The sequence below is a fragment of the Bombyx mori genome, chromosome 20, assembly GCF_030269925.1.
Source record: "Bombyx mori chromosome 20, ASM3026992v2".
NCBI lineage: Eukaryota > Metazoa > Arthropoda > Insecta > Lepidoptera > Bombycidae > Bombyx > Bombyx mori.
In genome coordinates, this window is record NC_085126.1 from 6,740,456 (window position 1) to 6,752,956 (window position 12,501).

Sequence of the window (12,501 nt, forward strand, 5' to 3'; positions counted from 1 at the left end):
ATTATCTTACGTATTCGCCAAGCAAAGCACAGTATTTCAGTATTACTTCTTCCTAGTATTTGCAAGACCTTGGAGGTTATAAATTCCACGAATGGCCCTCTTATCCAGAATGAAAATCTATTCAGCTTATTGTCCCACAAAAAGATGCCATAGAACACTATGCAAGTGGCTAAAATACCAAACGTACCAAACTCCGTTAGCATAAGTTCATAATTTTTTGGTCTATAACGCAAAATCAAATTCTACCCGCTAATTTGATTATGCAAGGATCGTATTATTTGAAATTCACCGATATCAAGAAAAACAAAGGATTAAAGTAAGAAGCTCCATTACCCCTCTAATCATATAAATAAAACACCTATATACTAATAAAAACTTCAGAGGTGTCAAGGGACACCCGGATGGAACGAAGTTCCTTTCGATTAATTAGTGAAGGAATTGTAATTTTCTTTTTAAGTTATAATAATAAATTACGGCATTATGAAGAAGAAAAAAACAATACTATGAACTAAATTACTATTGTTGAAACACTATCTCGAGAAACTGTACTCATTACGCGGACCAATCGGATACGAGCAATGTCACGCGATAAGCGCCTACACGTTGATTGGTCAGAATGACGGATCTAAAAAGTGTCGTGACAACTTTTCGTAAGAATTTTTTCCGTCTAGCCCCCTTTCACAACGCGCGATAAGGAACTTCGTTCCAATAAAATTTTATTCTTTTAATATATATATTTTTTATTGCATTGGTGTTAAGTGGTTACGGGAGCCCATAGACATCTATATCGTAAATGCTGCCACCCACCTTGAGATATGAGTTCTAAAGTTACAGTATAGTTACGTTTTTGATTGAATTTTACTAAACATAGATGAAAGGCGGAACCATTAGGTTAATTAGGGTAACGCAACGAAGAACATTAGCTACTACTACTAGAATTAGTTGAATAGTAATTAATAAGGATAATATTTTCGGTATACCGGCAACAGGAATGATGTTCGCAAATTTAATATGCAGCGTTCCTTAAAACAACAAAACTGTTATCACGTTTCACGTTTTATCAGACTAATTAATTGTATTCGACCATATACATATTATATGTAAAGATCATAATCAAACAGGAAGGCGATACGATTAAATCGTGTACTTATTGATAATTTTTCACACTATTGTTTTGAATTACATATGGGAAATCCCTTATGTATGTATCCTCCCAGCACAAAGGATATTCTCTCCTGGTTAAGTTTATAATAAAACGGAAGTATAACTAGCATCAAGATATAGAAATGAAGATTAAGATTAAGATAGCCTTTATTAAAAATCTAATTTAATTTACTATTTTTTATTATTATTTTAATAACTAGGTCACCAGTGCGATAGATATTAAATATATATATATATGTACACATATTATCTAGTTTTATAAATCCACACCGGTTTTTTGGTCATCTTGCTGTACAGAATAGGCCTCCCCAAGGGTTCTCCATAATGTTCTATCCTCCGTTTTTCTCATCCATGTCGTTCCTGCCACTTTTTTGATGTCATCTTCCCATCTATACTATTGTCTCCGCTATTTCACTTTTTATATCTTGGACACCATTCTGTCACTCTTTTGGCACATTTTTCTGTTTTATCTCGAATTAGATGTCCAGTTCATTTCCATTTCAGTTGTTGTGTTCGATATTTTATATCTAAGGTCTTTATTTAATTTTGTTTTCTTAATTTTGCTAACCCTATTTTATTTACCGTTAACCGTATTGATTTCCTTTATTGTGAGGTCTTTGGTCGATTTAATTTGGCTGAGGTATGAATACTCATTTACGTATTCTAGCTGTGTTGTTAAGTTTGATAGGAACTTTATTGTTATTTGTAATCAGCTTTGTTTTACTTGTGTTCATTGATAGTTCAACCTTTTCACTGTCGTATGCAAGTTGTTCAATCTTTTATTGTAAAGTTTCTGGATTTTCGGTTATACGTATGAGGTCGTCGGCAAATCTCTTTTTTTAATTTTTTTATTGCCTATGTGGGTGGACGAGCTCACAGCCCACCTGGTGTTCAGTGGTTACTGGAGCCCATAGACATCAACAACGTAAATGCGCCACCCGCCTTGAGATATATGTTCTAACGTCTCAAGTATAATTACAACGGCTGCCCCACCCTTCAAACCGAAACGCATTACTGCTTCACGGCAGAAATAGGCAGGGTGGTGGTACCTACGCGCGTGGACTCACAAGAGGTCCTTACCACCAGTAATTACGCAAATTATAATTTTTGCGGGTTTGATTTTTATTATTACACATTGTTATTCCTTCACCGTGGAAGTCAATCGTGAACATTTATTAAGCACATACGTATTTCATTAGAAAAATTGGTACCCGCCTGAGATTCGAACACCGTTGCATCGCTCAACACGAATGCCCGGACGTCTTATCCTTTAGGCCACGACGACTTCAAAAACACTTCTCATTCAGTAACACTCCATTAACATTTATACCGTAATCGTTCCATTTGAGTTCACATTGCCCCTTTGCCTTGCAGGCAGATCCACTTTAGAAGAAGGCTGTGCCAAAGTTGCTTAAGGCGTCGCTATACGGTGACAAAAGACTTAGATATTGACCATATTTAAAAAAAAATAGCTTTATTTTAAGGTATCTACGTAAAAATTTGAGTAACAAGCATTGAGCGATTTGTGGAACAAGAAGCCGCTTGGGTTGAACCAGTTCTCAAAATAGCGGCACTGAATAGGTTTTTGGATCTAGTTGTAGTTCTAGCCTTGTATATGGTATTTGAGAACTTGTCTAAAGTCACCTACCCGTCCGGCCGTTACTGGAATAGGCTCTTGGGCTCATAGCGAACAAGTAGGAAAAAAAAATTGTTTGAACATTTTGACACACTTAAATTAGGAAAGAGCGTGTTCTAAGTTCGGCGGGTCGGTCTTTCTCTGCGGTGAATCTGTATTCTGAATCAGTAGTGAAGTTGCGACGATATAAAAGTGTCTTTACCATTAAGGCCCATTTGAATAATAAAACATTTTGTTATCTGAATTAGGCAAGACAATGTTAATTTTTTTTCGGCCAGGTGCCGAACACCCTGCGAGGTCCCTGCGCCTAGGGGACACGTGAGGCATGTGGAATTGGTCCGCAGATTTTAGCAACATTTATCTCGAAATATATCTTATGTCATAACAAAAAACCAACCTCAATTATGGCATAGAAAAATGAAGCTTACTGGTAAACCAACAACGACGGAATAACACCTACCGCCAAGATACGGGTATATTCTCATCATTATAATAATATATACTCTGATTTTTGGAACAAAGTTCCTTACGGCAGGCTTGGAGGGGATAGGGATTTTGCTGCGCGACCGAACTGAAAAAAATGTGATAGTAAAACCGTAAGAAAAAATACGTGGAAAAAAGTGCGTGGAATAAAACCGTTAAATGAGACGTGCGCAGGCGCGACAGTCACATACACAAGCGCGTAGTATATAATACCTTTCTCTTTCTCCCTCTTTCTTTTCGTTCTCTCATCCATTCTCTTTCTATTTTGTAATTATTTTTATTATTTCTATTTTTCTATTTCTATGTAATTTTATGTTGTCAAACAAAAATAAAGAGACATATTTTGTTATTTTAGTTGATAATTTGAATTACGATGTTTTTTTTATTTTAAGTAATTTATTATCTCCTAAAATACTGAATTTCCTAAATACTTTCTTGTACTTAAATAAACTAATCAGCAAAATTTAAGAGAAAAATCAAGAAAACCTACATAAAATTGAGCACGATTTTTTTTGCAATTTGTGTCGATTCTACATTAGCCGAAGGAACTTCGTTCCTACCTGGTGTCCCACGACACCACAATATAATTTTCTTTTAAGATAACATCATTAAATTCGCCAACTACGAATTTATATAAAATTATTGAGCCTATCTTAGTTGCGGATTTCGCTGGATGTGGTCCTGAGGACAGGACCGATCATTGTGGCGAACCTTGGGGGAGGCATAAGTCCAGCTGTGAGCTTTCGTGGACTGATGATGACGATGATGATGAATTGAGCTTGCGAAGTAGAATCTCCCTAATGTCAATTTCTGAATCAAGTAGGAAGTGGGATAGTGAGATTGTACAGCTTAAAGTGATTTTTTTTTTCCTACCTAAGCTGAGAGCCTTGAGAGGCTATGTCAGTGTAACCCTAACTTTTGTAGGTGAGCTCACGGGGCTCAAACCTGATGACGTTGCTAACACGAACCCTAGCAAGAGTCGTACTTCGCAGAATCTACCACCGGATCGGAAACGCGACCCACTGAGAAGATCCGGCGAGAAACTCAGTGGGCTGTGTCTGGGAGTTAATTTACTCGTCGAGCCCTTCGTCGCAAGCGACGGGTTCGACGAGAACGGTGACCGGTGCTTGAAGTACCTAGAAGCACCGTTAGTGGATCGGGAGGATCCGAGATGACGTGTTTTGGGCGACGTCGACTGCTTTCCATTCTGTCCGCAGGATCGGGAATGTAGTTACCGGCGGCCACGATGAGAGGGTTCTCGTGTCGTGCCGCTTTATCGAAGTGATTAAAGTGAATGAAACAACAGAGTTCATATAAATAAAATTTAATTAACAATCTTGAATACAAATCCATTAATAAACTATAGTATTGTAAAACCACTGAGTCACAAACAGATGCATATGTGTTTGACGGCTGGACAGATGAGGCTTAGCGTCCCCAAATCTGTACATTGAAGTGATATCCTCTTCGTGCTGAGTTTCTGAACTGGAGAGTGACGAAAGTTGAACCGACCCCGCCCCCGACAAGGCGGACGGTCGCGAACTGGGACACCCCTACTTCCCGGGCTCGGACGGCCCTGACGCGTCTACCGGCAGGCGCCGTGTACCTCACGTTGACAGCCTGCGAGCTGGCTGTCGCAGCACGAGTCACAACGAAGCTGAAACATATCATTTCATATTAAATACTAGTTTTTGCCCGCGACTTCATCCACGTGGAATAGTTACTCTGGCGAATACATTACTTACGCTATATGTATCTACATATAGCGTAAGCTCTCAAAAGGGAAAAATAGCCCGATTTTGAAACATTCTTTATTGGTGCTCCGTTTGGTCCTATTTGTCCTATTGGTCTTAGCGTAATGTTATATAGCCTATAGCATTCCTCAGTAAATGGACTATCTAACACTTTTAGACAAGAACTTTTAACAATAATTTTTCAAATCAGACCAGTAGTTCCTGAGATTAACACGTTCAAACAAACAAACTCTTCGGTTTTATAATATTAGTTTAAATGTGTAGATATTATACGATATTAAATAATGATGGCTCCAAACTCGTGTCGACACTGAGAATTTGCAAATTATTCCAAAAAAACTCACCTCCGTAACAGTCTATCATTTGGAGCAATACTGCCGATTGCCAAACCGTTTGCTCTGCTAGTAGAGCTGGGGTCAGCCACTTCATCAGTCGACACGGCGACGACCGCGGTCAACACGAATAGAAGAGCGAACTTCATCTGTGAATGAACGAGCGAAAAGGAATTGAGATAGTAATAAACAATACTTTAGATATTGTTTAGATTGCGAATTTAAGTTATATATACTTCAAATTTGTTGTGGGCACATTGCAAGTGCTAAACAGTAAAAGTGGTAGTAGTAAAAATATGAAAATAAAAATTCTCACCTTGTAGCAAAGAAGTGAACTGAAATTCAAATTGAAAAGTCAGTTGTGATGTCTATTCGAGTTTCAGCGCGTTTATTTATACTCCACAATATACGAGTAGATAAGATATATTATTTTGTGAACCAAAAACAGTATTATAAATAAAGATTACCGGACTACTGCACTTACAACATGAAATGATACATTTGGTATTAAAGAAAGACAAGTTCTAGAATTGGAACTGAGCCATATTTCTATTGTGATTATCAAAAGTAATGGTACCCAAAATGATGCCTATTAGTGATGCCTATTTCTGCCGTGAAGCAATAATGCGTTTCGGTTTGAAGTGTGGGGCAGCCGTTGTACTATACTGAGACCTTAGAACTCATATCTCAAGATAGGTGGCGGCATTTACGTTGTAGATGTCTATGGACTCCGGTGACCGATAATATATCAGTTGGGCCCTGAGTTCATTCACCCACCTATACAATAATTTAAAAAAAACACATTAAGAGTACATAGCTTGACATAATGTACGTCAAAAATATTTGCGAAGTAAAAATTAATTTTCAATATGATCTACATAATAATCAGATATTGATATTATTGTCAGTACACGATTTTTATGTATATCGTCGTTGTTTTGGTTATCGCGCGGGAAGTCCCTTGAGAATGTATTCTCCCACCATTGGGACTGGGTGTGGGTCACTACTGACCACTGTACGCCGTTTCTTCGAGATGGCCTTGTATGCCAGGAGTATCCGGGATAAAGTATGCTACCGCTTGTCTTTAGCTCCACACGGGAGTTGATCTAGGAAAGGCCACCCCGCCCTTGTAGACAGACGAGAACAGAATGCGCTACGGCTCCGGGAATTTGAGTAGCAATTAATGGCACGAGCCCCCTCTCTGGGCGAGGGTCCTGTTATGCCGGTTTTCATAATGTTGAGGTGTCTCATTAAGTTCAAAAATAGACAAGAATACAGCACACCAGTGGAAGTTCCATATGAAAACAAGAACCGATAGGACGTATGTTCAAATCAGATGTATTTGACTTTGATCCGATATTCAATGTTGCCTTGGTCGAAACGAGGCTTTTATTTTAATTATTAAACAGTATATGGACGAGTAAAGGCAAAAGCTTTGAAACTGAAATTACCTGTGGCGGGTAGCCATCATACAACGCAAGATATTAGACAGATGCCTGAATTTCGCTAACGACATTTTCAAGATAAGCTCGCATATACAAGTTCCGAACAACAACATTCGGACCGTCGGTCTACCGAGCAATATCACCCGCTTGGTGAAAGATCTTTCCTTTCGTCGTAAACCCACATACCTCTACTACAAACCTATACTAGGTTAAATTAAATTAGATCTCTCTACCTCTACCACAAACCTATACTAGGTTAAATTAAATTAGATTAGATTATTTTTTTTATTAATTTTTCCTTTATCGGGGCTTCGATCTTTATACAAATTTTATAAGACACAATTTGGGGATTTCGTTTCCTATAATGTTCGCATAGATATGTATTATTCATGGCATATATTTAAGGTGAGTTAGGTCCGACGTGTATTATTAAGTTTTGGTATATATATACCCACATGTATATACATAAAATATTACTTAAGTAGAACTCCACTTAACATCAGGTGGGCTGTGAGCTCGCCCACCCATGTAAGCAATAAGAAAAAAAAATTGCTCCCAGCTGCACGATAACCCCCAAAGGAGTCCAAACAGCTTAGGGGTCGCTAAATTGCGAATGCATTGACTACCGGATCAGAATCGCGACTCGCTGACAAGATCCGGCGAGGATCTGAATGGGCTCATGCTCTATGGGCTAGGTTCTACATTGAACTACGCGACGAGCTCGACGAGTATGGTCCAGAGTCTCTATGCCTGATCCTAGTCTCAGAGCTACAGGGATCTAGCAAAAATAGATGAAGAAAAAGAAAAATAGAAGAAGAAGAGGGTCAAATCTAGGTGTCCCTTAACCGTATTATTGGTGAAGAGATCCGTAGACGCCACCGATTGAATCTACAAACTCTCTGAAGCTGTCCACTGCAGTTTCAGAAGAGAATAGCGATGTTATCGATGGACCTTAATGTTATGATAAGATTTACTTAACGTGCTTAGTCTTAACTCTGATCTTACTCTAACACAGTAAGATGAAACCGGCTTCAAATTTAAAGTCGTCTCGTGCCAAGCATCAATAACAATTATTGAACTGTGTTTTATCATTTTACCAGCATTCTGGCTGAGTCCTTACTCGCCCAACTGTCCTGGTGAAGCTGGAAAGGCCACCGGGCTACCAGTAATCCCTCAAACATAAAAAAATGAACTATATTTTCTTTCGTCGTCTTTGGTTACAAAAACATGTTCATCGAATTATGGCGGAAACAAACTTTACGATAATGCTGTTTTTTTTCCTTAGCGTTGATATTGTGTTAACCAGATCACGGTCCATCTGATCTAAACTGGTCTGTGGAGCCTATAGACATGAGATCTGAGTCTCAAAGGTGTTGTATAATTTCTGTCCCTACTCTTCTAAATATTGGATTAGGTGTAATGGTGGTACGTATTCGTGCAAGATGACGTGTTACGTGATTAACAACAGTTTTATTAATAATTTTATTATGTATTGTATTTTATTTTTGTTTATATTTTATTAGTTATATATAAAAAGAATAACATCTTTTTTTTAAATATCCTACCACTAGATAAAACCTATTCGCATATAAAAATTAGGGCCTTCCATCAAGCTCGCAAATACTGTCGCCATTAATAGATACTCCGGTTGTTATAACATTCAATGTTTTCAATGTCAATCAATCGCTGTATGAAGTCTGTGGACTGTCTGAACTACGGCCGAGTCCTCTTGCTAGATCTATTGTTTTGCTAAAATAGCCAGACAAGTTCACTCTCTGCCACTGCCTTGAGTAAGTTTCAAGTGTCTCAAGTCGACGCTTTGCAAGCTAGACTAGAGCGGGATTACACCGTTCAAAGTGAAACGAATCCACTTAAATAAATTTTAATTAACAATCTTGAATACAAATCCATTAATAAACTATAGTATTGTTTCTTAAATTTAAAACGTCTGAGTCACAAACAGATGCACATGTGTTTGACGGGTGGACAGATGAGTCTTAGCGTCCCCAAATTTGTACATTGAAGTGATATCCTCTTCGTGCCGAGTTTCTGAACTGGAGAGTGACGAAAGTTGAACCGACCCCGCCCCCGACAAGGCGGACGGTCGCGAACTGGGACACCCCTACTTCCCGGGCTCGGACGGCCCTGACGCGTCTACCGGCGGGCGCCGTGTACCTCACGTTGACAGCCTGCGAGCTGGCTGTCGCAGCACGAGTCACAACGAAGCTGAAACATATCATTTCATATTAAATACTAGTTTTTTCCCGTGACTTCATCCGCGTAGAATAGTTGCTTTGGCGTATATCTACATATAGCGTAAGCTCTGAAAAGGGAAAAATACCCCGATTTTGAAACGTTCTTTATTGGTGCTCCGTTTGGTCCTATTTCTCCTATTGGTCTTAGCGTAATGTTATATAACCTATAGCATTCCTCAGTAAATGGATTATCTAACACTGAAATAATTTTTCAAATCGGACTAGTAGTTCCTGTTATTAACGCGTTCAAACAAACAAACTCTTCAGCTTTATAATATTAGTTTAAATGTGTAGATATTATACGATATTAAATAATGATGGCTCCAAACTCGTCTTGACACTGAGAATTTGCAAATTATTCCAAAAAAACTCACCTCCGTAACAGTCTATCATTTGGAGCAATACTGCCGATGCTCAAGCCGTTAGCTCTGTTAGTGGAGCTGGGGTCAGCCACTTCGTCAGTTGACACGGCGACGACTGCGGTCAATACGAACAGAAGAGCGAACTTCATCTGTGAATGAACGAGCGAAAAGGAATTGAGATAGTAATAAACAATACTTTAGATATTGTTTAGATTGCGAATTTAAGTTATATATACTTCAAATTTGTTGTGGGCACATTGCAAGTACTAAACAGTAAAAGTGGTAGTAGTAAAAATATGAAAATAAAAATTCTCACCTTGTAGCAAAGAAGTGAACTGAAATTCAAATTGAAAAGTCAGTAGTGATGTCTATTCGAGTTTCAGCGCGTTTATTTATACTCCACAATATACGAGTAGATAAGATATATTATTTTGTGAATCAAATACAGTATTATAAATAAAGATTACCGGACTACTGCACTTACAACATGAAATGATACGTTAAGTATTAAAGAAAGACACGTTCTAAATTTGGAACTGAGCCATATTTCTATTGTGATTATCAAAAGTGATGGTATCCAAAATGATGTCTATGAATGATGCCTATTTCTGCCGTGAACCAATAATGTGTTTCGGTTTGAAGTGTGAGGCAGCCGTTGTACTATACTGAGACCTTAGAACTCATATCACAAGATAGATGGCGGCATTTACGTTGTAGATGTCTATGGGCTCCGGTGACCGATGATATATCAGTTGGGCTCTGAGTTCGTTCACCCACCTATACAATAATTTAAAAATTCCACGTTAAGAGTACATAGCTTGACATAATGTACGTCAATATATTTGCGAGGTAAAAATTAATTTTCAATATGATCTACATAATAATCAGATATAGATATTATTGTCAGTACACAATTTTTATGTATATCGTCGTTGTTTTGGTTATCGCGCGGGAAGTCCCTTGAGAATGTATTCTCCCACCATTGGGACTGTGGTGTGGGTCACTACTGACCACTGTACGTGGTTTCTTCGAGATGGCCTTGTATGCCAGGAGTATCCGGGATAATGTATGCTACCGCTTGTCTTTAGCTCCACACGGGAGTTGATCTGGGTAAGGCCACCCCGCCCTTGTAGACAGACAAGAACAGAATGCGCTACGGCTCCGGGAATTTGAGTGGTAAACAATGGCACGAGCCGCCTCTCAGGTCGAGTGTCCTGTTATGCTAGTAATCATTATGTTGAGGTGTATGATTAAGATCAAAAATAGACAAGAACACAGCGCACCAATGGAAGTTCCATATGAAAACAAGAACCGAATAAAACATGGACGGATGTTCAAATCAGATGTATTTGACTTTGATCCGATATTCAATGTTACCTTGGTCGAAACGAGGATTTTATTTTAATAATTAAACAGTAGATGGACAAGTAAAGGCAAAAGCTTTGAAACTGAAATTATCTGTGGCGGGTAGCTCTCATACAACGCAAGATATATGACAGATGCCTGAATTTCGCTAACGACATTTTCAAGATAAGCTTGCATATATACAAGTTCCGAACAACAACATTCGGACCGTCGGTCTACCGAGCAATATCACCCGCTCGGTGAAAGATCTTTCCTTTCGTCGTAAACCCACATACCTATACTAGGTTAAATTAAATTAGATTAGATTAGATAGAGAATAGATAGAGATAGAGATTTAGATTAGGTTGGATTAAAGGTAGTTAGTTACACTTCTTAACAAGATTATAATATAATGTTGCTTTGTGGCGTCAAAAACTCACGCGATGATTGTTATTAGCCATCAGGGGTAAGATTTCCTCACGGCTGCACGATAACCTGCAAAGGAGTCCAAACAGCTTAGGGGCCGCTAAATTTCGAATGCATTAACTACCGGATCAGAATCACGACCCGCTTAGAAGATCCGGAGAGAATCTCGGTGAGCTCATGCTCTATGGGCTAGGTTCCACATTGAACTCTGCGACGAGCTCGACGAGTATGGTCCAGAGTCTCTATGCCTGATCCTAGTCTCAGAGCTACAGGGATCTAGCAAAAATACTAGAAGTTCGGGTGAATTCGTTACGACGTATCTAAGAAGACGACGCTTAATTGCTCCTGCATGGACCATGTGCAGAATGTAGTCTGCGACGGCCAAGGTGGCGTTGCTATCGTGCCTTATCAAAGTAATGTTCCGACGCTGACTTCAGCTGTTTCCGGATGGGTTGGAAATAAATCGTCGTGACAATCGACGTTTTTTACAAGCCATGGCTCTCCAATTGCTACCCTGCAAATACGGCACTGAAGGATCTAGGTGCAAGTTGCTTGGGAGAACACTATACTCACATAGGTCATTACGGCACGGACACAAGTTTTATTAAGTGTTAACTAACTATCAAATAACAGTCTACTCCGCTTGTAGATCATGGGGTAAAGTCTGCCGAGGATAAAGGTGGCGCGGTATGGACAGGCTATAAGTGGGGCCGGAAGTCATGGAGCTATTTTGGATAATATTAAATATCACGAACAGTATCAAATATCTGGGATTCGTCAGTACATAGCGGAGAGTACAGATTGGCCAAAAAGGTGATCGAAGAAGAAGAGGGTCAAACCTAGGTGGCCCTTAACCGTATTATTGGTGAAGAGATCCGTAGACGCCACCGATTGAGTCTACAAACTCTCTGAAGCTGTCCACTGCAGTTTCGTGCGAGATGACATGTTACTTTATTAATAACAGTTTTATTATAATATTTTATTACTTATATATTTTATAAAAGGTATAACATATTTTTTTAAGTATCCTACCACTAGATAAAACCTATTCGCATATAAAAATTAGGGCCTTCCATCAAGCTTGCAAATACTGTCACCATGAATAGATACTCCGATTGTTATAACATTCAACGTTTGCAATGTCAATCAATCGCTGTATGATGTCTATGGACTGTCTGGACTGCGGCCGAGTCCTCTTGCTAGTTTTGCTAAAACTGGCAAACAAGGTCACTCTCTGCCACTGCCTTAAGTAAGTCTCAAGTGTCTCAAGTTGACATTGCGCAAACTAGACTAGAGCGGG

General features: G+C 38.9%; 3 protein-coding genes across 6 annotated transcripts in view; 1 reads left to right on the plus strand and 2 right to left on the minus strand.

Annotated features, from left to right (window-relative positions):
• Nucleotides 1-12,501, plus strand: part of LOC101739587 (calbindin-32) — a 198,297-nt gene that overhangs the window by 103,478 nt on the left and 82,318 nt on the right. The gene's annotated exons all lie outside the window — the stretch shown is intronic.
• LOC119628347 (uncharacterized) lies at nucleotides 4,592-7,038 on the minus strand. Its single transcript, XM_038018146.2, has 3 exons — nucleotides 5,686-7,038; nucleotides 5,382-5,518; nucleotides 4,592-4,940 (listed from the first exon to the last, which is right to left on the minus strand). The coding sequence occupies exons 2-3, from the start codon at nucleotides 5,516-5,518 to the stop codon at nucleotides 4,712-4,714; spliced, it is 366 nt and encodes a 121-aa protein (XP_037874074.1). The 5' UTR covers nucleotides 5,686-7,038; the 3' UTR covers nucleotides 4,592-4,711.
• Nucleotides 8,681-12,398, minus strand: LOC134198648 (uncharacterized). Its single transcript, XM_012689664.4, has 3 exons — nucleotides 9,748-12,398; nucleotides 9,444-9,580; nucleotides 8,681-9,040 (listed from the first exon to the last, which is right to left on the minus strand). Exons 2-3 carry the CDS (start codon nucleotides 9,578-9,580, stop codon nucleotides 8,812-8,814), a joined length of 366 nt encoding a protein of 121 aa, XP_012545118.1. The 5' UTR covers nucleotides 9,748-12,398; the 3' UTR covers nucleotides 8,681-8,811.